Raw genomic sequence first — 24,993 nt, forward strand, 5'->3', positions numbered from 1 at the left:
AAGTGGTTAAGAAAGATCAAAGGAAAACCTCAGAATCATACGTTTTTTAACAAAGAGGACAAAAATGCAGGAGAATGACAGAAAGTCGACTTAAACACACACAGGACTGACAGCGTTTACTATTATTACTATTTTCATTTCCTTTGTAAACACAAGAATAATTGGATTTTTATTTACATTTTTAAAAAAAAGTTGAAGGACTATATGCAGCAATCTCGTTTTCAACTATAGTCCATCCATCCTTTTCCACTTATCTGGGTCTGGGTCTAAGTGGACACTGAGGGATTCTGCAGCTGACAGCATGTTCTGGAGGAGCATTCTCTTTGCTTTGAGCACTTCTGTCTCACCCTATATATAAAGACCAAAATTCGAGACAGTTTTATATTAGAAATATATATTCTGCACAAACAAGATGTAAAATATGACCAAAGTGAGAAGAATGAGAGCTGTGGTGGTGCTCGGGTCACCATTGGTCCTTTCTTTGTGGAGTTTGCATGTTATGTTCTGATTGAGGCAGTTAAAGTGACTAACCTGTCTAGTATGAATGAATGAATGAATGAATGAATGAATGAAGCTTTAAAGTATATATTCCAAAAATGACAGATTCTGTTACCAAATATTCCTCGTTTTTCAATTTAAGTGTAGTTAGTTTTATAAGTTTACGGTGTCATTCTGTTCTAGCGTTTAATTTGTGTTGTCTGAAGGGTCTCCGCTGGGCTTTGATCCCGGTAATAAGGTTGTTTAATGACCGCTTGCTGTCCGTGGCAGCCGGTGACGCGTCGCATGGAGCGGAAGAGGAAGCGGGAGCAGAGAGAGGCCGACGTCCTGTTGGTAGTTAGCCGCCGCCGCTGCTCTCGGGAGTTTTTTTTTCTTCTTCACGGCTATGATTGACAGAGGCAGCAGAGGTTTACACGGGCATGTCCGCACACTTGCTCGTTTGTTATCGTAACAGAAAGACGTGCAGCATGGCGACTGAAGCCGGAGCCCAGAGCTGTCGCCAGAGGAGGAGACGGAGAGCTGCCTGCGTGGGGCTCCTGAGGATCTTATTTATTGCTTTTATTCACACGACGCGGGCGAATAAACAAGGTTTGGAACTTAGCTTTAGCAGGAGCTAACTTCCGCAGACATCTCACCAAGTGTGTGCTGTGGTTAGCGCTACCTTTGCGGGCCGACTTTACACCAGCTCGGTGCTAACAGCGACCCAGCAGTGCTGAATTATTATTAAACGCTAACAGAGAGCAGGCTGTGTTTAAACTGACAAAGAACTGCCGTTAGTTAGCCAAATGTATTTGGCCTTACTCTGGACGTTAGCTTCGTCTGTAGCATGTTGTCATTCTTTCCTTATATGGCTTAGTTGGGCTAATAATTTACCTGTGAGATATGACAGGGTTTACAGCCTCGGCTAGCCCTAGAGCTGGCTCAGAGGAGCCTCTGGGTGAGCTTGAAGCACAGACAGAGGGGAGTTGTAGGGGACAAGCTGCCCAGCAGTACTTCCTCATACCGGGCTCAGTGAGGAAAAGCCTCGACTGTTTGTTTGATTGGGCTCCAGCCGCTTGTTATCGATCTTCTGATCGTGTCAGGTCACTATGACTGGCACACAGCTGTCATCCAGGGCCAAGGTGGTCCGAGCTAGCCCTGAAACGCGCCCGTGAATTAGTCCACATGAACCTGGACCTCACAAGAAGTGCACTCAGGTGATTGTGTTACTTGTTGAGCAACTCTCAGAGCAGAGGTGTCAGACTCACAGTGGTTCATGGACCAAGCAAGAAAAAAAACATTGCGTAATGTTAATATTCAGGCTTTATGAAAAACAACCCAAACGAAAGACACCACTTATTTTAAAAACTGGTAGATACTTGTTATATTATTATTTTTGTAGTTCATGGATGATGTATTGAGAAAACGGGTGTACTTTTACACCCGTTTTCCCCGGGGACAATTTGAGCTTTGTATCTCTGTCCAAATTCACGAGTCATCCTCTGTATATTACAGTATATTGCACTCTTTATAAATAAATAATACAAGTACTTAACGTCTTTGTAATTCAATCAGCTCGTCTAGGTCGAGAAATCTAGAAATACTAAAGGTTTTCCCGTGTGAAACATTTTACAGATAATTTGTGTTGCTGTTTTGCTTATTCAATGACTTCACTGCAGTTTTCACACTCGGCACTGGATTTGGGCTCGCCCTGTAACAACATTATTTTGGTTAAAATGATTCAGAATCACAGTTACAATCACATTAACAAATATAATCCACCATTTTTTTTAGTTGATGTTGTGATTTTGATTTGTGACTACAAACTCTGGGGAATAATGGATTTGTTCACCAACAAGTTGTAGTTCAACTAAAATGAATTTCTAACTAACATTTAATTATTTTTTTGCTGCCTGAAATGTTCCTATAGATCTGTGATAATGCCTCACACTCCAGTAATGCACTTGAATGAATTCACGAGTTATTTACCAACTCTTAGAGTCTGACTTCATCTTGTCATGCTTTTTACCAACAGTGCAAACTGAGTCAGCTGATTAAATTTAGGCTGTTCGCATATCAGAGGTTCACTACAACATTATTGTGGTCAAACTGACTCACAATCACATTTTTTAAAATTGGAGTAAGCCTGCTCGATCGTGACAATATTAGAATCTCAATTTCGGTAGATATTGTAATCGAATTTTTTTTTCATTATGATTATTCATTAATTTGATAAGTATCATGCAAGTTTTTACCGAGTATTTCCTCAAACTTTAAACATAATTCAACAGAAGAAGAAGAAGAGGAAAAACGGAGGGTGGCGATGGGTTCGGGGTCGTCCAGCTGGGAGTTAGAGCCTGTACGGGATTTGAAGACTACGAGTGATCCAGAGACAAAGGCGACCATTTCATTAATCCTCACAGAGGAAATGTTGAGTTTTACTTCCTCTGCATCGACCTTGTTGACTGAACGCTCTCTTTTATTCAGCTGAACTCAACAGTGAGTTTGCATTTTTAGTAGGGCTGCCACGATTTGTCGACTAGTCACGATTACGTCGACTATCGAAATCGTCGACGACTGATTTAATAGTCGACGTGTCGTTTGAAGCTTTGTAAGATCGCAAAAGACGCAGGAATAATAGCAGGATTTAAGAGTGTAATAACGGACTGAAACAGAAGATGGCAGCACAGCATGTACAAGGATGCCAGCTGCCGTTAAACCCCGAAGAAGAAGAAGCAGCTGTGTCCCAGAATTCATAGCGCGGCCCAGCTTAGTTTCCAACAATGGCGGTAGCTAGTTTTTTTTTCTTTTTTTCTTTTATTAGTAATATAAACATACAAACAAAATGCACCATATATTACAGATTCAGAGAATAAACATTTCTTACATATTAGCAACTTTCATATATAGTGAAAATAAAATATAAAGATGGGGTCACATAAATTAACAGATTATTAACTCACTAAATCAAAATCTTCTACAAAGGAAACAAAAAAAGCAGCCTTTTTCTTTTTAACTAAAGTCAAAGATTTAACCAACAGGTTTAGGTCGTTTTTCCAGTGAGCCAGTGTTGGTTTAATCTTAAAAAAGCGACATTTATGTATAAAATACTTACACAAGATTAATAACACATTAACACCATAATTAGCTTTCTTTTCTTTCAAAAACACTCCAAACATTATCATATTTAAGGTAAATGGGGTAATTTGAATCCCACTGGAATAAAGCCAGGTATGAAAATCCAACCAAAATATTTGTATAAAATTGCACAAAAAGAATAGATGGTCCAAATCCTCCTCTTCTGTTTCACAAAATACACAATTACCCATTTCTATTTTGAATCTATCACTAAGGAGTCTATTTGTCGGGTAAATTTTATTCAAGATTTTAAATTGGACTTCTTTCCCTTTAGGAGGGATAGGGAAGGTGATATAATCAGTTCTTATTTTTTCAATTTCTTCCCTTTGGAAATCTTTTAATATGTAATTACGTCTAAGTAAATTTGGAGAATAAAGACTCCTTAATGAAGATCTAAGAAACTTATTGTTGCATTTAACATCACAAAATCGAATACCATCTATATATAATTGCCTTAACTTGGGGGAGATGTCAGAATATATTATATCATTTACAACTATGTTTTTAAGTGACAATGGAGTGGATTTTATAACCCGATTAAATTTACTTTTAGAACATTGGATATTAAACTTTTGGCAAAAATCTTGATGTCCTAGAACATGTCCTTCCTCATCTACAAAATGGGCAATTGCCCAAACACCTTTTGATAACCAATCTTGAATAAAAATAGATTTTCTGTTCATCAGTATATATCTATTGTTCCAAATTGGGCTATTATGTGGAGTGAAATTATGTTTAAATAACATTTTCCAATAAAGAAGGACCTGTTTATGGAATTCAGAGAGTTTAGCAGGTAGCTTAGTAATTTCAAAGTCACACTTTAGGAGAAAGTCGATACCCCCTAGTGTGTTAAAGACCTTACTTGGTATAAAAAACCAAATGGAGTGTGGATTATTTAGGAAGGATTTTAACCATTTAAGTTTCAAAACACCATTCATTATGTCAAAATCAATTGCGTTTCCACCGCCTTCAATGTATGGTTTAACCAAATCATCTTTAGATATATAATGGCACTTATTCCTCCAAATAAAATTAAAATTCAAGCTATTAATTGTTTTTGGCGGTAGCTAGTTAGTTTTAATATTACTCTTATTATTCTTTCTGGGTCACAAAATAAACGTTTAACATATTTTCAGGCGAGAATGTAGCTGTGTAAACCTCAAATATCGGCTCAGTTTATCAGGACACCACATATTTTCAAAAGCGCTCCGACGTTTTCGGAGACGTCTGTTACCCACTAGCTCGATAGCTAGCCGGGGGCTAGGTCACTAGCGCGGTGAGAACACCGGACTCCCGGCAAATTGTTTTCAAACCCACCGCCGTCTTTCGCGACTCAGGTTAAATATATATGAGTCACTTAGATAAATTAAAAATGTTGTTGTTTGGCTTTTTTTTTTTTTTTGTATTTTATTTGTTCCTGAGTAAATCGGTTTGGCTGAGATTAAAGTTATAGTTTTTACACAGCTGAATAAACGTCAAGCAGACAGCTGATTATCAAAAGTGTGAGATGCTGGAGAATATACTCCGTTGTCCTGTTATATTTTAGATAGCAAGGAGTTCATTAAACTTTACCGAAACAATCTGCAAATTTCATTAAAATTGAATAAACTATCATCTTGTCTTTATTTTTAGTTAGCACCTTAAAAGCTTAAAGCTGTAAGCTAATGATAGTTATATAAGAGCAGATGCTGCTGGTGCAATAAGCTGTAGTTTTACGTCCAGTGGATGATGATCTGATTAGTCGACTAATCGCATAAATAATCGGTGACTAGTCGACTATCAAAATAATCGTTTGTGGCAGCCCTAATTTTTAGGGAGGGGAAAAGGGTGTGATTTGATTTATAACAGGAGCAAAAGTGAGAGCGTTGCATCAAAAACAAACTTCACGATGTAATAATTTTACCCTTTGTTTAGTATTCATGATTATTTAGCATCATCTTTTAGACAGTTAAGCTCTGGATAGGTTTAAATGGTCCTTCCCCAGGGTCATCCACAGAAACCTTTGAGTTTTACTACCTTTAGATCATTTTTGTTTGTTCCACAGATGAAGTGGCCGTGAAATTTTACCTTTCTGATTCAAACGCCCGGTGTAGATCTAGGAATTATGATTTTTAAGGATAATTTTTTGCATGACACATCAGTAGAGACAGGAAAGCAGGGAGAGTAGTGGGTAACGCCATGCAGGGACTTGAACCCCAGCCCTTGCAATAGCTTCTGGAAAATGAGTCACCTGCTCAATCAGGTGAGCTACAATATGACCTTGAGGAATGATTTTCTTTCCTCTGGAATAAAGCTGGCATCTCCAAACCAAAGATAGAAATGCATTTTGTTGAAAGGTTTGAGTAATTGCTGTCTTTACTGCAGTTTTTTTCATACTTTGTACACCATCCATGAGGCTGAATAGGCTGTTTTGGTGTGGATGGATCTAATCCTGACCCTTTGTTCACCTTAGCTGGAGCTGAACTAAACAGCGGCGAGTTTGAGCTCCTAGGGCGAGAGAAACGGACACGATTGAATAACAACACAAGAAAAACAACGAGAGCTTTGTAGCTAAAGTTAAACGCTAAGAAGTTATCTTTCTATCGTGACTGTTTTAGGTAAGAAAGTTGAGAGAGGGGAAAAAAAAATATACTCGACAGCTGCTCGCTTTCATGTTCTCTTATCTAACCGATCTACTCGATTCAGACATTGATCTGTCTGTAATCTGGAGGTGGTGAGGCAGTGGCTATGACAGACACGTCAATGTCACTGTGCAGCAAATAAGACAGAATTTGCATGTAGATTTACATAAATGGCTTAGAAGTGTTGTTGTGTTTTTGTTTTGTTTTTTTGTTAAAGACTGGCGTCCTCTACGTGGAAACATCAGCATGTCTGCCTGCAAAGTACTTTTCACTCTCGTACCAGTTTCACTGCTTGTTTCTCCGGGTGTCCATTCTGAGACGATTTCAAGAGCTCCTGACAAACTCGTAAGCTTAGGACGCCGAGAACTAAAGCGGTGGAGTTTCATGTAAAAATCTGATGCCATGGAGTCTTGCATCTCTACCAATGCCACATCATCCTTGTGGACCACAGACTGGTGACACTGTATAATGAAACACCCACAGAGGTGTTGCCGGTGCTATTCCTGCCAGTCAAATGGCGACATCCACCCCTTTTTCAAGCCACTGTAAAGACATATAATTTTAACAGACAGTGAGCACGGCATACTGAGCTGAGGTTGGTTTTACTCTGCTGTAGAGATGGGATTGAGCTTAACATTTTTTATTTAGGACTTAAAGGATGCAGGACATCAGAGTGATTCGGTTTAATTTTGTGCAGACGTGTATTCAGAGCTTGAGACTTTCATTATTTGTTAGCTTTTTTTCGTGATGTACAGCAGGAAGTGTAGCTTTTTCACACCTCTGCTCAGCCTGATGTTGGCTGTGTCTCATCGGCTCAATGAAGTTGTGAAATGTTTCTTAACTGCTTAGATCCCCTGATTCTGCTCAGATATTTGAATTTAAAACCTACATTGTAGCTTGCAGGGTGTTATTAAACGTAGCAGTTAGTTGAACGTAACAATTACGCTTGCCGACAGTGAGCTGTGAACACAGAAAAAGGTCGATCTAGTAGCACAACTTGTGAGATCTGTTAAGTTTAAGGCAAAATTTAAAGCTCTGCAGATGATGGAAGGGACATCCGGCCTTTTAAAATCATGTCGATAATGGTGGTTGCTGAGGATTCACTTCACTTAACCCCACCCTGGCATTTATATAACACCCTGAAACAGACGTGCAGAGTTGCTCTGTGTTCACAGCAGTGATTGAGACCTGGGTTATGCTCAGGTTTTGCTCCCGCAGTTGTGTCTGTTTGCGCACGTTTTTTTTTTATTTTTTTTTTATGTTTTACAGAGAGCCTTTGGAGAAAAATGCTCTGGTGTAGTCCTCCAAAATCCCAACTACATATTGCTCAATGTGTGTGGCGCTGCGCATCGTTCATATGCTGATTGGTTGATGAATGTGCCAGATCAGAGACGAGACTAACAGTGAAGTTCACCAGAGTGGGAGAAGCACAGAAAAAAACGTTAAAGAAAACAAAAACAAAACTGGTGGCTGCAGTGGACATGGCATTATTTTTAACGCTCAGCTCTTTAGCTCTTTGAATGTTAGAGCTTCGCTCTCTCCGTGGCTGACTAACACAACTGGAACACATTGGTTGTACCACATACTTTGGCACTGTCCCCCGGTACACCCCTCTTCCCGAGACTATTGGTGGCAAAACCTGTACACCTAACTCAAACTAAACTTAAACACAAAAAAAGTGTGAAAGAATGTTTTAGTTTAATGAAATCTGAATGAAAATTGGAGTTTAGAATCAAACTAAGAAAGTAAAATAAGATAGCTGGGTTTATTGGGTTGGTCAGTTAAATGCAGTATTGAAGCACATTTTAGCTGGAGACTGGGGTGAGGCTGTTCCCTCTCTACACTCTTAATTCAGATGTTTTGTATTTTTTGATTTGTTTTGTTTCCTTTTTCTACGTTTTTTTTTTTTTTATATACTTAATGAAAGTTTTCAAATTTCAGAGCTGAAAAGCACATTTAAAATCAGTTAAAAACTGCAACCAGATCACTTTCACACCAACTCAAAAATCCGGTTTTGATCTGATCTCTTAGCTAATGAATGAGCTGCTTTTCTACTACGGTATATTTGAGATCAGGCTCATCACCTAGCCGGAATTTCTTCTGGTGAAAGTAGCTTTGGATTAGATCCTTCTTTCACCGCACATGGAGCAGAAAAGGAGCACAGATCTGGAGGCTGAACTTTCTCTTGTCTCTAGTTCAGTACACAAGATTGAAGTTGAAGTTGGTTTTTATTTCGTTAAATTCGACAGCAATCAGCAGCTGCTGCCATCTCCAGTCCATAAATCAGTCTGTACCTTTTCAGGGATTTCAAAAAGGTGCTTTGCCATGCAAATGAAGCGTTAGTTGGTTTTGGTAACCCAATCAGCAGCTCACACACATCAGTATGCTATGATTTTGTTTATTGAACATTTACCCCTTTTAGCTTTCTTTTATGTAGTGTAAAAATGTGTTTCTCTCTGATCTTCCTATTTTTCTCTTTGCAGCATTCATTCAGTCAGACACAATACTAGAAGTTCTACATTTTGGCGAGGGCAGCCTTTTACAGGTAAGGCCATTAAAATGGTATTGTAACGGACCTTCACAGAGCAAGAAGAGGCTAAAGCCCTGCTCAACTACCAAATTAATCCCCTGGTTTTTGATATTGTGATTAATTCTTACTGTATGTTTGTGTTGTGCTTGCAGGGAGAGTCTGACATCAATTTTAGTTTATATCATCAACAAAGGTATGAGAAATCCTCCCTTTTTTTATACTAGCATGAATTCAATAAAAATGTTGTATTTGTATTTTTAAACCGTGTGCTTCTACATTAACTTGCCTGGACAACAAGCAAACGCAAAGTGTATTGTGTTAAAGCAAAACAAGTTTTACTGCTTCAATGCGGCTGCTGTGACAGCATGTTAAGATCATTTAGGGGGTAAAATTATACAAAAAAATTAGATTGTGGGGAAAAAGGGCAAATATCTGTGCCACTGATCATCAGAGAAACCTCTCTGTCTGTGTCACCCTGAGCGCTTTTCTGGCCACATGTTCTAGGATGAGTCGAGTCCACAGTGACATTGGTTTTATAGCCTGCAGCAGCTGTTAGAAGCAGGCAGGATTCTTTCATGCAGTCGAATGTGACTGAAGTGTTTTTGTTTTTTTTTGAGGAAGTTATTATTTGCTTCAGGCTCTTTTTATCCCAGCTTTGGCACAACAACAGGCAGAAGTGCTCAAACAAGTAAGGACTATTTTCATTACAGGAAGTGTGTAAAAAGTCAGTTGGTTGCATCATGTTCCTGTATAGCGGTTCTGAAGCGTCACAGAGGGCTCGCATACCTTTCAGATGGATGTTTTATCAGGGTCCAGCATACAGCTCAGACAGCATGTAAACCATACAAAGGTTATCTTTAGGGGCATGGCGTGACCACTCCCTAGACAGTTATGTTTGAGGTCAGTGTGTGTGTTCCAGTCCTTTTTAGATGTTAAACTTCCCCTTTTTTTTTTTCTGTGTGTGTGTGTGGGGTTTCAAACCTGTCTGTTTGCGATATGTATTTGCCAGATAAACCTCTGTACTGGTGAACAAACAGCTACAGTGGTGTTGTATATTTGGTGTGGCAATGCAGAGGCAGGCAGGTAAGAAACAAAAGGAGTCTTTATTCATTGAAGGCAAAAAAACTGACTTAGTCAGAGAGAAAAAAAAAAAAGGGGGAAACCCAGCAATAGAACACAAGGAAACATAAGGGAGGGAATCCAGCAAGAAAAAAAAGGAAGTAAAACGGGAATGAGACACCGGTGAGACTGAGCTTACAAAGTAAAACAGGAAGTAACCAAAAGATAAACAACTAATACTAAAACACCAACTAACAGTAACCAGGGAGCACAGAAGTCACAGGAAATGAAACGCCAACTGAAAACAGAAAGTGGTACAACAGAACTACAGAACGCCAGAGGTCTGGTGTAGTAAGCAGGAGTAGGTGCTTTCACTGTTGTGAATGTGGTTCACTTCTTACTGGTGTAAATAACCACTGTAACTTGTGCTGGACCCCTGTTCTGCTCTGGAGCAGCTTGTGTTTGAGAGAAGAGATCAACAGGTACCCACTGATCCGTCAGAACACCACGTCTTTCATGCGAACGTGCTTATCGCCACATTAGGAAACCTGGTGTTGACGTATGCAGTTGATAACCACCTTTGTGACCACTTAGCGAGATTAAGATTAGCCACTGTTAGAGTAAGCGAAGCCTGGTGACGGAAAGATGATGGATTTCTTGATCACAGCCAAGCCCCTGGCAGCTTCTTAAGGTCCGTATTTAAGAGCCAGAGAGGATAATATTTAGTATTTTAGTTGTGTTTAGTTTGTTTTATTATGATGACCTTACTTTAAAAAAATAATAAAATACACGCTCTCCTGACAGAAAAACACCCACAAATGCACAAATGATTTTTTTTTTATAATTGAAGTCTTTATTTGTTTTTAACATTTCATAACACAAAAACAAAACAACCAACAAACAACAACAGAAAAAAAAAATATATATAAAAAATATAATAATAATAATAATAATAATAATAATAATAAAAAATTAAAAATTAAAAAAAAAAAAAAAAAAACTCAAATCAGTTAACTCAAATCTTTAAGTCATTCCCTTACTGAGTGCCTACACAAACAAACAGTGCAGCAAGCGTACAACATGACTAAAGATAATTGCCCTGACCAAATAAGTTCCAACCATCTCAGCCAAAAACACGTCCCCACGATTCGTCAAAACCCTCCCTATCATCATTAATCCTAGCCAAGAGCTTTTCATACGACACCATTTTCAGCATAGTTTCTTTCCACCTATTATATTCTGGAGGAGACGGTTCCTTCCATACACTGAGAATAACTCGAGCCGCTGCGATCACCCCCACCTTTATAACCACAAAGTCATATTTTGAAACCCCAGGTAATACTGACCGATCCCCTAATAAGCACAGTCTTGGTGACAGGGGTATCATCAAACCAATCCACCTTCCTATTTTGTCCAATACTTTTTGCCAAAAGGGATAAACTTTCCCACATTCCCAAATAGCATGTATAAATGTCCCTGGATCTGAACTACATTTCCAGCATACATTACTGGGACTAATTCCCATTCTATAAAGTTTGGATGGAGTGAAGTACCACCTGTGTATTAATTTATACTGAGTAAATTTACCCCTGGCCTCTCTTATATATTTATCAGAGAATGACAAAATTCTGCGCCAGTCTTCTTTAGAAATTGCACAACCCAGATCCCTCTGCCATATAACCCTCAAGTTTTCACATATCTCTTTTTTTGGATTGTTAAACAGTTTGTAGAAAACCGCCGCCCTATGTGCTGTACTGGACAATTCTAAAAACTCCACAACCATATTCGAGCTTTGAGCAAATTTTCCTTTGGTAACACAATCCCTTATTTGTAAATATTTCCAAAAATTATTTTCTCTTGTCAAACTGTATTTTCGGGTTATTTCAGCAAATGACATAAACACTCCCCCTGAGTAAAGATCACTTATCCTGCGTATGCCTTTGACAAGCCATTCCTTCCAGAACACAGTTTTCCGCCCAATCCTTACAGCAATATTGTTCCATAGCGAGGCATAAGGTTGTCTTAGATGAGATGCTCCACACAACTTGTGCACCTCCACCCAGACAGCTTTGGAATACCTGAGCACTGGGTTATCATGAGAGTCTTGTCCATTAGTTGCCGCGCCCTGCGAGAGAACATCCAAAGGTGTGAAGGGGCTCGCTAGTTCCTGTTCGATCTTCATCCAGCTCAGCTCAGAGCCCGATCCTGTCCAGTATTTGGCCAGTCTTGACAATTCAAAAGCTAAATTATACAACTTCACATTTGGGAGGGCCATTCCTCCAATGTCTTTAGAGGCCCACATTTTCTTTATATTCACTCTCGGCTTCTTGTTATTCCACAAAAAATCTTTGATTAACTTCTCAATTTGACCAAATATGTGCAAAGGAATCCGTACAGGTAACATCATGGAAACATAATTGAACTGTGGGACCACCATCATTTTAATCACATTAATTTTACCCCATAGTGTAAGATTCAATTTACCCCATTTATCCAGATTTGTTTTTATCTTTAGGAGGAGAGGTTCCACATTTGAAAGCATAATATCCTCCAAGTCGGGTTTTAATAATATTCCTAAATACTTCATACCTGAAGGTGAGTACTTAAAATTGAATGGAGTAACGCATCCAGAATGACATGATGCTGACAATGGCATGCCCTCTGACTTGTCCCAGTTTATCTTATAACCTGACAACCCTGAAAATGACTCAACACACGTGAGTAGCGCTGGTAGAGACTGCATGGGATCCGTCAATACTGCTAAGATGTCATCAGCATATAGAAACAACTTGTGTTCCATACCCCCTGCATGAACACCTCTGACACCCCTGTTTGCTCGAATAGCCAAGGCCAGCGGTTCCAGAAATATTGTAAAAAGCAACAGGGACAAAGGGCACCCCTGTCGGGTCCCGCGAGTAAGATGAAAAAACCCTGACACCAATCCATTTGTCAAAACCGCTGCCCTTGGACTTGCATATACAGTTTTGACCCAATTACAAAACCCAGGCCCAAACCCGAACCTTGCGAGGGTCGTCATAAGGAAGCCCCATTCCACCCGATCAAAGGCCTTCTCAGCATCTAGCGAGAAGGCCGCAACCGGGGTTAGATTAGATTCGCTTCTGTGCATGAGATGAAGAAGTCTTCTAATGTTATCACCTGAGGACCTATTTTTAATAAAGCCAACCTGGTCACCATTAATGATATCTGGTAATATTTGATCCAGGCGGGAGGCCAAAACCTTTGTCAAAATTTTGCAATCAACGCCCAAAAGGCTTACAGGCCGGTAATTTGCTGGGTCCGACAGATCCCTATCCTTTTTAGGAATAAGGGAGATCAGTGCTTCATTAAACGTACTCGGCAAGGAACCTATCTCCAATGCCTCAAGGTAAACTTTATGCAGGACTGGGGCTAAAATATCGATATATTTCTTATAATACTCAATCGGGAAGCCATCCAAGCCTGGCGATTTCCCATTCTTCATTAATAAGATCGCAGCCCTGACCTCTTCTTCCGTTATAGGCTCATCCAGTCTCGTTTTCTGTTCCCCAGAGAGAGTAGGTAATTGTAGACCTGAAAAAAATGTCTCCACCTCCCCTTCATCAAGCACACCAGCAGACGTATACAAATCTTGATAAAATGATTGGAAAACTGAGTTTATTTCCTTCGATGAGGTTATCACTTGGCCGTCCTTCTTAATCATAGATATATTATTCAAATTATCTTGCTGCTTCAGTTGTCTTGCCAATAGTCTTCCACTCTTTTCGCCACCTTCATAAAATTTTGTTTTGAGCCTAAATAAGGCATATTCCGCCTTTTTGTTATAAATGTCATTCAACTGGCATTTTAATTTACATATAGTCTGATTTTTATAATTTGAATATTGACTCGCTAAGTCCTTCTCCAACTCCCGTATTTCTTTATCCAAGGTTTCTACCCGTTCTAGATCACTTTTCTTAACTTTTGATGCGTATGCAATCATCTTTCCTCTTATATATGCTTTAGACGCTTCCCAAACTGTGGCTACTTTGTCTGTGGAACCCATATTGATTTCGAAAAAAATTTTGAGATCCTTTGTTAACTCCTCACTGAAACTCTTGTTCTGCAACAACATCGTGTTAAGCCTCCAGCGGCCCCTCTTCGTTCTATCCGTGTTCAAGTCAATTTGCAACTCTACTGTGGCATGATCACTAATAGCAATGGCACCAATCTCACAGTCTACGACTGACTCGACCAGAGACTTTGATATTAAGGCGAAATCTATCCTCGAATATGTTTTATGACAGTTGGAGTAAAACGTGTATTCCCTTGAACTGGGATTAACTAACCTCCAAATGTCCGTTAAGCAAAGATCCTCTGTCAGTAAATGAACAGCCTCTCTGTCCCTGGGTGTAGACGTACCCCTGGGATTACTCTTATCAATTATCCCATCCATCACCTGGTTGAAATCCCCAGCCAATATCACCTGCCCCACATGATCCCCTATTATCTTATTAATTTTGTGAAAAAAAACTGGCTCTTCCTTATTAGGTGCATAAATATTGCACAAAACTGTTCGAACCCCATTAATTAAGGCCTCCAAGCATATAATGCGTCCTTCGTCATCATTATACTTCTTCAGCAACACGAAGCTTAATTTCTTATTAACAAGGATCAATACACCATTTCGTTTACTCGAATATGAACTATGAAAAACGGAGCCCACCCAGTCTCGTTTAAATTTTTTCGCCTCTTCTTCCCCCGCAATGTGGGATTCCTGAATAAACGCTATATCTGCATTTTTAGATTTTAAGTATGTTAGAACCTTCCTCCTCTTGATTGGGTCCCCACATCCGTTTATGTTCCACGATATTATTTTAGTATACCTGTTCATCGCTTTCTAACAGAAATGGGGTAAGGCACACCTTGTGCGCTTTACAACACAACACAAATATATGCATAGGCACTCAATATTACAAAACCCATCTGGTCTTATCAAACTAGCCGTCATTAAAAACAAACAAAAAAAACAAACAAACCTGAACAAAACCAAAACCCTTCTTTGCATAGCAACTCTGAACAACGTTGCTAAGCGCCCCTTCCCTCCCCTCCTACCCAAGCCTAACTAACTTTAGCTTGAGACCCCAAACTGCTCGTGGTCCGTGAGACACGCTAATCATCCGACAGCAGCACCACCGCCACAGCCCCATTGTGCCCATTGTTTGTTTGTTACCTTATTTCAAAATCCACATACACTACTCCGATCTGTTACATCATGTCCCGCATTCCTCTAAGTCGACTCCTGCAGAAATTTCTCGGCCTCTTTTCCGTCTTTGAATGCTTTCTTTTGTCCGTTCCACGTGAAAACGAGCGTTGCAGGATACATCAGCCTATGCTTCACTTGTAGCTCCCGAAGACGCCTCTTCACCGGGTTGAATGCCTTCCTCTTCTCCGCCAGCTCCTTTGTAACATCTTCAAAAAAGGATAGCTTGGAGCCTTGCCAATCGACTCCACGCCTCTCTCTGGCCACCCGAAGCACTTTCTCCCTAGCAGATGAACGTAGAAAGCGGACATGTATCACCCTGGGAGGCTCGTTAGGTTCCGGCATTGGCACCGGGGAACGGTGGGCACGTTCAATTTCAAATTCACTTCCAGAAAGCTCAAATGCTTTGGCCAGTATCTCCATCACATATTTGTCCACGTTCCCGGGTGTCTCCACCCCTTCTTTGAGTCCAATGATCCGTACATTATTCCTCCTGCTACGGTTTTCAAGGTCCTCCACTCGCGACCACAACGCGTCCATCCTCTTCTGGAATTTGTCCACTTTTGCCTCGGTAAGCACGCTGGCATCTTCCATGTCTGATATACGTTGTTCCGCCTCCCCTAACCTCACTTTTATATCTTCCACCGAATCTTTCAATTCTTTAGTGGCCTCTTTAATAGTGGTGACATCTTTTGCTACGACCTGAAGAGTAGCGTTCATCTTCTTAATTTCTTCAAAAATGTCTTTTTTGCTCTCGCTCCCTATACCGTCCTCAACTACTGGAGAGGCGGCCTCAGATGCAGATGCACTTTCGGGTGGTTCCGGAGCGAGGCTAATGCTAGCTTGCTTCTTCCTAGCTCCCTTAAAAAAGTTTGCTTTGTTGTTACCTGCCATTTTCCAAAGACGGTAATCCTTGAAAAGCTTCAAAGTCCACAAAGGGTGTCCAATTTACGACTACAGCTGGAGTGTATGTTTCCAGATTCAGAACATTAATCAACAGGCTTTAGGAGCGCCTCTAGTGTGCGGCCATCTTCTTCGGCGGTCCCACGTGACTCCCCTGCACAAATGATTTTAATGATAATGTGATGTACCATGAAACCAACAGAATCTTTAAAAAACTGGCGGTGACGTCTTTGGCCATGCTGATGTTAACTTGTCACTGCACATATGGAGATCTGTGGCCAGCAGCCCCAGTCCTAACTGTGACCTCCTCAGGCTGCTCCAGTTACATGCTGGCATTCAGCACATTAGCGCTGAGCCCAGTGACAGGATTCACAGCCAGGACCCATTTGATTCCTTAATGTCACGAAATTTGTCAGTAGTTGTTTCATCGATGGCAGAAGCGATGGCAGGGCCGCCACGTTGCTGTGTGCTGCGGGAAGCTCATCGTGTCTCCTCACTGCTGATTCCTTTGTCTGGGTAGTAAAAAGGTGAAACTGATCTCCTGTAAGTTGCCAGGTAGTGTTAGAGCAGTTACCTGTGAGAGATTCTTGAAAAATCACAATGAAACATTTTCACTTGTTTGTTGTGGTGTTTGTAAAGGCGGTGACATTACATATTTTACCCGAGGCTCCGCTGAGTGCCACGTCTGCATTGCTGATGAATTTTTCTTTTCATGCGATTTGCATAAAGGCCAAAAAGACGAGTTGCCTGTATTTAGGGACGGGCTTCTCTCTTGTTAAGATACACCTGCTGTCAAACAGGTTTGGCGAGCTGCGCGACGGGGCCAGTTTTACCCGATTCTCAAAACTAGTTCTTATTATAAGGGGAGTGATACACACCAAGGGTGACACAAAGAGAGAGGTGGTTTTTTTTGTTGTTGTTGGGGTTATTTTTTTTTTTTTTTGCCTTTCCTGTGAATCTTTAGATTTTCATGGAGACTTTACATATGGAAATCATGCTCTGCCAATGGGAGTGGTCACACTGCTGGTTAACGCACTCACAAAAAAAGTCTGAAGACTGACCGTGCGCTCATGTTTTTGACCTCTCAGTTGTTTGAAATGCACACCAACATGGAGGCTGTTTTTCCTATTTTGATTTTTCTGCTGCTGTCACACCTTCCTGTCTCTCGCAGCACGTCCACACACCGTGGGAACTGTCGACCTATACGATTTGAACCTCCAATGTTGGATTTTCATGAACAGTGAGTCTCTTTCTCTTTGGAGTGGTGTGATTTACGCTTTGATTCTCACATTGTTTGTGTGGTCCTGTTTGAACTTGCACTTGAGTGAATATTGGATCAGACTTCAATTTGCCTTACGGCAATTTTTAAAAGATAAAACCAGTATCGTGCCAAAGTCTTTTTTTGCTTTTTACCACATCCTTCACTAAAACGTTAGTCCCCACCAGGCTGTGGAAGTTTTGATTAACGCCACGTTTACATATTTATGGAGTTTACGGAGTTGAAATATGATCATAGTTCAAGGAAATTAACTTAATTCTCACTCAGATAACCAAACTGTTTCATTGTTCAGTCATATTTTATACAGAAACGTACTTTTTCCAACTCCTGAAATCAAGACATCTGCCACAGGAAATGTCACGATTCACTGCAAAACATCCCAGTGTAGTCTATAAAGAAACATACAATCAAAAAAGCTCAAGTATAATTAAACATACATATCAAAGGTTGTAGGAGAAGTTGACAAATTCATGGTAAACAACCCCCCCCCCCCAAAAAAAAAGAAGCTATAACCGTACATGGAAATATAGAGCTGACCCCATTCAATCGTTCGAAAGATAAAAAGACCAGTTTCTTCTTCTCCTCTTTTTTAAAAAGTTTAATAAATTTACTGTTTGTTTCTGTGGGTCTGAGAGTAAACATGTTAAATAACTGATCATAATATTAACCAGTATTAGCTGTACTCATACAGCTCTTAGGTATTAGTCATTCTGCAGTGCACCTCCACTCAGAGTGCACCTGCATGTCTACAATAAATTCTAAGAAAATATTTGAGCAATCTGTGGAATTCATTTTACAAACCACATATGCTTTAGCTCTTACAGACCCAAGCTTCACCTACGCTGGACTTAATATGTCACATTCCAGTCAGGCACACCCACCCAGCGTGGCTAAATTTTACACGACCAGGGTGCAGGTTCAGGAGCGCTCGGAGGAGCGGGGGTCACTCGCACTCAGACACCCGGCTGTCGCGGCCCATCTTCGCCTGTCCCACTTTCTTAGTAAACAATTTGCTTATCAGCTGTGATTGTTTTAAGGGCATAAAAATTGTGTCACCGAGCTTGTGATGATGGTGGCTCGACTTTAGAATGATGACTTTTTAAAATGTATTTAATACATTTTTTGTGTCAAAGAGCATTCAGGGGATTATTTCAGATTTAACCAGCAGACAAAATATTTTTAGCAGAATTTGAAAACTAACTTCCCTCAATTTTATTTCACTCAGTAACGAGAATCATAAACACGCCGAGTTCCGTGTATCTGCGAGTTGATTTTCATAGCATACTGATATAACAGAAACCGCAGGTTCACTCTGAGGCTGGAAATCAAAGAGTTTATGATGAGCTTGGGGTGTTGGGTTAACAATGCAGAGATAGTCACTCTTTTGAATGTCAAATCCTGTCCCCACAGGAAAGTTACACCTGTAGGTTAATGTCCAAAAATCTCTGAAGTATCTGTTAACATAAGACAGTCTAAACCAGTCGGTTCCCCAAGCTCATAAACCTTTAATTTTCATGGCATGTTTATCGGTGCTGCTCGGTTTCTTCTTTGAATGCGTCATGGTGGATGCTCATATTAAACATGGCCAGGGTTGCAAACATTGGGGTCAGCATATGTAGTCCAAATTTTCCTGTCTTGGATCTCTTTGATCTGTATTATCTCAGTGAGAGGGGATATCCCTAATATGCTAATATGTTTACACAGAGGCACGAAGCCCAGGATAATGCAAAAACTATTAATTTGAGCTATGAATCATGCAAAGCTATTGTAATACAGTCCAAGAATATAAAAATGGAAAGCTGGAGATGTGAGTTATGGCTCCATTTTACATATATTGTTATATACTCTAACCAAGCCTTCTCTTCTTCCTTCCAGGCCCGTTGGAATGCCAAAAATGGAAAAAGTTTATTTACATAACCCTAGCTCTGAAGAAATTAGTTTGATATCAATATCAGCAACAACAGCACATTTTCACGCATCCTTTTTCCAGAATAGGGTAAGTAGCTGTCACTTTAAAACCTTTGAAACCACATTTATTTTGTGCGCGTGTGTGTGTTATTGCTGTGTGTAAGCAAGTTGATCGCTTTTAATCTTGAAAATGAATTCAGTGTACTGACTTTGTGTTTATCAGTATTATCATTTTGTGTGTCTTCATACACACGAGTCAGACTGCATGGATGAATGGTAGTGCACAGTAAACACACAGGAGCGAGGATAGACCTGTGACTCTCATGAAGTGTCTTTACTGATTGGTTGTCACTGGTAATGTGATGCTCTGCAACATACGGAAGCAGTGAGGAGTTTTTAATGTGTTTATTTTTGTCTCTCTTTTTTTAAATTGTAGAATCAAAATTAAAGCCATCAAACTTATTTATTGACACATCAAATTATGTAAGCAAAGCAAAATATCTGTTATGTGTTATGAGCTCAGTCCTTTAGAGTTGCGTTCATGCCGTTCTGACTTATACCAAACCAGATGCAGTGACTTTGTTCCCACACTGAGTGGAAAAATCCAGTTGAAATTCAATCATCAGTAAAATGTATTTCATACAAAAGACAAGAACATGTCATGTTTTCAGGGTACCAAAATATCCTTCAAACCTAAAATGAAAACAAATGTTAACCAAATTAAAGTCTCTTTTCTTGTTAAACATTTTCAGGAACTTTTTAAATAAAACTTTGAATGATCACCACTTCATGAAACATGAATATCTGCTTTCAATTAGCCTGTAAATGTTGTTCTATTGCAACTAGGAAAAAAGGGGGAGGGAAATCATCCTGCAGGGAAAATATGGGAGAAGAGCAAGATGAGGCTGAAGATCATGATGATGATATTTATGAGCTATTCGTAAAGTTAGTCTTGGATTTGATCATGCGCTCAGACATAGTTTAGTAAAGTGTGGAAAAATGATCACTGTGCCCTCACAGAGCCTGCTGGGAAAACGTTGTTTTTGGGAGTTTTCATCTGCACAGAGAGAACGATTATGGGATTTTGATCAATGCAGAGGCTACCCACGAGAAGGGAAGCCCCGGGGTTGCTGCAAATAACAATAGTCACACAAAAAAAGAAAATGCCAAAGATCAAGAAATTAAAGAAAAGCACAAACAGTGTCTGCAGTGGCAAAGTTGTGTTTTTGTTGTTTTAAACTCCTCTATTAGGTTCTTTGTACCTTATGACTTTTTCTTCACTGCAGGGCTTAAGCTGAAGGCAGGCTTTTATACATGTTTTTGTGATTTCCCCTTTATGATAGTAGACACAAACAACTCTGCATGGACTGTGTTTTCCTGTATGCACACCAATGCCTGCTCCAACATGATCAGAAATCTGAAAACTTCCAGCAGCAGAAAGCTTTTTCCTCACAGATTGTTTGTATGCAGGATCTGGTCATAGAGTCTCGTCCCAACAGTTGATGCTGCTTGAAGAAATGTGGATGTGGCCTTTAATATGAGGGGCTGTGATTTGGTTATTTCTCGGGGAGGGAAGTCTAATGAATTTATTTAATCTCTCCAGCAGTGGGAATTTTCGGTGTTCCTTTACCAGGCGGCCTATGAGCTAGTTTCATCCCAGTATCTGAATCTAAAGGTCTGGGACCGTCTGCCCAACATGTCTTATTATACTTCACACATCTTCGACTATGCTCAGGTCTGCTTGGGTATAAGTGACGTTATTTGTCATTAGTGAGGGTGAGGGTCCATTTGGATCTACATGTGACTGCCTAGCTTTGTGACTGTGTCTTCCATGCCTTTACCGGCTTCAAAGTGCAGAGAGCATAAGTTGTTATTTGAGTGGGTTGGCTGGTGACTTCGTCTGACTCGTCATCAAACATTTTCCAGACATTTAAAATAAGATTGGTATAGAGTTTGGGGAAAAACAAAGGGAAAAAAAAATTCAACCGAAATGTAAATAATTTGTTTTAATTGAGTAAAAAAAACAATTACATTTAATTTTAATAAATAAAAATAATGCTACAAATAAAATAAAAAATTTCTATGTGTATTTACATATTTTTGGTTGTTTTATGTTTTTCCTGCTCCATACCTGTCCTGTTTAAAATGTGTGTGTAATGTTTTATGATGACTACAAGTCTAGATGTGTTGGGCACGTGCTGCTGGAACTTTAACCTTTCAGAGATGTCATTGAGGCAAACGGGACACTTTTGACTTGTTTACACTTTTTTTTTTTTTTTTTTTTTTTTTAATCTGCTTTTGGCATTTGGTAGTTTTGCTGTATTTAGGTGTTTAGAAAATGGTAAAAAGAAAGAATAGCCCATGAATAAGAAGGTGTGTGCATCATGTGTACGTGCTTTTTGAATGCTTTTCTGTGCTGCATTAGAGTCCTCCCTTTTATATGAGAAACCTGTTCTGTGGCTTCACAATAGGCAGTTTGTGTCTTAGAGGCTGAGACGCTGTTAAGGTGTTGCCAGTGAATCATCTTCTAGAACAAGGTGTTTGTGGTGACAACAGCCTATACAGGTGTGCAGCAGGGGGATCTGAGTCAGGTCGTTTTGTTTGCAATTCTTTGAATTGGTGAATGTACACATTCTTAAGAATCCTATCTGTCATGGAGTGAGGCCTTGCTGAGATAAATGTGGTTGCTTTTTTTTTTTTTTTTTTTTTTTTTGTTATCTTGCATCATAACCTGAGGAAATATTTCCATAGAGTACAAAAGTATGTTTGAGCAGTCAGCAGGAAGATCAAAGTCCTTTTAATAGCTGCATTTAAATGGAAGTACAACTGAGAAACACCGAGTCGCTCTGTGGGACTGAAGCCAGGGCAGATTTTAAGGCGACGTTAAGGCTTGTTTGAATAGGCTTACTGATTCTAGGCCAGACAGGTTCACTCCTCCAGGGAGATTTTTTTTTTATTTTTTTTATTAACCATCAGAGAATTAGGCAGAATTAGGTAACCACACAAATATGAGAGCTCACATTTCAGTGCATTCCATCCCCTCCCATTCAGCCAGACTTTTCCACTCACCCTTATTCATGCAGGCCAGTCATAACTGTTTATGCAACGTGGCAGTTCTTCAACAATCACTGCCTTCTTTGCCGTTTCCCGTTCAGCTCTACGTCACACATGTCATTGCTCTGATCGGTTAAAGTTGTGTCTAAAATGGATTTGAACTCATTGATGCCACTCATTTAAAAAAAATCAGAAGTGAGAGGTTCTAGCTCATTCATATTTGTAGCTTTCTTGTGGTGTCCATTAATCAGGAACAAGTTTGGGTTTTTTGTTTAGTTTTTTTCTGCAGGAAAAGTGTCGCATTTTGAACATATTTATTAACGGGGCAAGTTGGTGTGAGCTTGCAACTGCAGAAATGTGCCGATGGGAGTGAAAGATTATGCAAAAACCGAAGACGCAGCTCACTTTCTTTTAATAACGCAGCGCACATCAGCAGGTCGGAGACGAGCAGGTCTGATGAGAGGGCGACAAATGTACAAACCAGAATAGTGCAGCGTAAACTTTATGCTTTATGTTTCCCTCAAGAAACGACATGTGAACTGAGATCAGCGAGTCTTTACGTTTTTGAGATAAAGGCAAACTCTTCTGTTAGAGCTTGCTGGGAACTGTGCTATTAAACGTGAAATCTGACAGCTTAGGAGGACAACTGCACCATTACAAACTTCACACGAGCTTGTATGCGGTTAGCCTGTATGTGCTGCTGTAGCAGATATGTTTGGGGATCCCTCCTCTGATCACATGCTGTAGTTCAGCATGTGCTTTGAATCTTAGTTATGGTTGTACTAACAAGAGAATGCCAGAAGGTCCCAACCTCATGAGTCTCTGCTTTAAGGTATGCGGTAATACTTTCTACCTGTGCCTTTATCACTTGAATATATTGTAGAGTACATTTTTTCAAAATCCTATATTTCATCACCCTCACTTTTGTTTTCTTAGTATTGTCTCTTTGAACGCGGCACAGAGGAAGTTACAGTTTAAAAAAAAAAAAAAATGAACAGAACATCATATTATTATTTATTTGTTTTGAGGAAGAGTTGAATTGTTAGTCAGGCGATCAACACCAATCATTTGTTACTGTTTTTCGTTGCACGTGAATGGATACCTTTGGATTTTGGACTCAAATTTTGTTTTTCCTCTTCACATCCTACTAACATTAGGTTAGTGGTATATTAGCTAATTTTTTTACACACACCAAAACCAGAAAAAGGTTTGTAGACTGAAAAGACGATCTGGGTAATGTCCTAATCTGAATACCTCTTCATCTGGTATCCCTCCATGGCCATAGGCCACTACACAGTCAGCTTCTTCCCTTTTGCACAATGTTCAGAGATTGTTCTGCACAAAAAGCTTTAAATTGTTAAGTCTGCTTAATTCCTGTTTGATGAAGGTTCAGAGTTAAAAACTTGATCACATAATAAACGAATAATGCACATTTTAAAGTGCACGTTTTGGATTAATCTCTGATCGGGCTTTTATTATTTAACCTATTACGTATCATCTAACACCCCTTTATTAACATTTAACCTCCAACAGCAGGAGATTCTGCTTTGGCTGAAGTCTATACGAGTATATTTGAGAATGGTTTTAGTATACAAACATAGATAATTTATTCCTCTTTTTTTTAAAGGCAGCTCATGCTGTGGATTACTCATGTTGTTATAAATGCAGCAGGATGGAATCCACCTCAGAAATCCCCCTGAGCAATCGCCCACTGAAAAACCGTCCCCACCAAAATGCTAAAGTTACCATGGAGCTGTGATGTTTTCATAGCACTGGACCTTTTTACGATCAGGTGGTGTGGAAGTGGGCGTTGATATCTGTGAGGTTAGAAGTTTGTTGGTCAGTGCATGTGAATAACCTTATGGGATCTGTTTGGGTTCTCTTTTTAGAGCTGGAGTTGGTGACGTTATCCTTCAGGGTCAGAGTGGCTTAGCTACTGAAGTGAAGGGCCACATGATGAACAGATGAATACAAACATGACACACAAAGTGCTGAAATATGTTCAAATCCACGAACTCTGGTAGATGTGACAGATCTGTAATAAGCTGGTGTTCAGTCGACTTTCAGTCTTTAAAAATATTCTTTTTTTTATAAGTGAAATAAATGCCTGCATCTGATAATTTAGAAAATAGTAGACACAGATCCATGGCCATATTCATATGAAGTATTTTCTCTTCTGTCCTGACCTGTGTGTGGTTGGGGGGGGGATTTTTCTTTAAGGATGGTCCACTAACCAGTTATCAGGCTTTATTCACCTACACCTACATACCTCTGCAGGCTTAGGGCACAGGTGTCGAACTGCAGGCCTCGAGGGCTGATGTCCTGCAGGTTTTAGATGTCTCCTTGATCCAACACAGCTGATTTAAATGGCTAAATGACCTCCTCAACATGTCTTGAAGTTCTCCAGAGGCCTGGTAATGAACTAATCATTTGAGTCAGGCATGCTGACCCAGGGTGAGATCTAAAACCTGCAGGGACATCGGCCCTCGAGGCCTGGAATTCGACACCCCTGTGCTAGAGCATAAAAACTGAGCGTACAGAATCATCATCAATTAGCCAAATGTAACAAGGGGGGGGGTTAATTCTTTTACAGATTTGTATTCTTTGGCGTCTCTTTATTAATGTCTTTTATAATGTCTCTTTTTTTTCCAACAGATAATACCACCAGGAGGGAACACATCATTTGATGTGGTATTTCTTGCTCGAGTAGTTGGGAATGTAGAAAATACTTTATTTATTAATACATCACATCATGGAGTGTTTACATACCAGGTACAAATGAAGT

The 24,993-nt window shown here is 39.8% G+C and overlaps 1 protein-coding gene across 2 annotated transcripts in view; it reads left to right on the top strand.

Annotated features, from left to right (window-relative positions):
* The first annotated feature begins 754 nt into the window (after window positions 1-754).
* Window positions 755-24,993, top strand: part of tmem131 (transmembrane protein 131) — a 42,374-nt gene continuing 18,135 nt past the window's right edge. Inside the window, exons 1-6 of one of the 2 annotated variants that reach the window (XM_082523195.1) lie at window positions 755-1,086; window positions 8,720-8,781; window positions 8,919-8,959; window positions 17,139-17,207; window positions 19,122-19,242; window positions 24,864-24,980. In XM_082523195.1, the coding sequence (XP_082379321.1) occupies window positions 918-1,086; window positions 8,720-8,781; window positions 8,919-8,959; window positions 17,139-17,207; window positions 19,122-19,242; window positions 24,864-24,980 (579 nt within the window). In that variant the 5' untranslated portion in view covers window positions 755-917. The remainder of the gene's footprint in view (window positions 1,087-8,719; window positions 8,782-8,918; window positions 8,960-17,138; window positions 17,208-19,121; window positions 19,243-24,863; window positions 24,981-24,993) is intronic. The other variant, XM_082523196.1, reaches the window with a different exon arrangement.

The sequence above is a fragment of the Aulonocara stuartgranti genome, assembly GCF_965226115.1.
Source record: "Aulonocara stuartgranti genome assembly, chromosome: 23".
In the NCBI taxonomy this organism is placed as follows: domain Eukaryota; kingdom Metazoa; phylum Chordata; class Actinopteri; order Cichliformes; family Cichlidae; genus Aulonocara; species Aulonocara stuartgranti.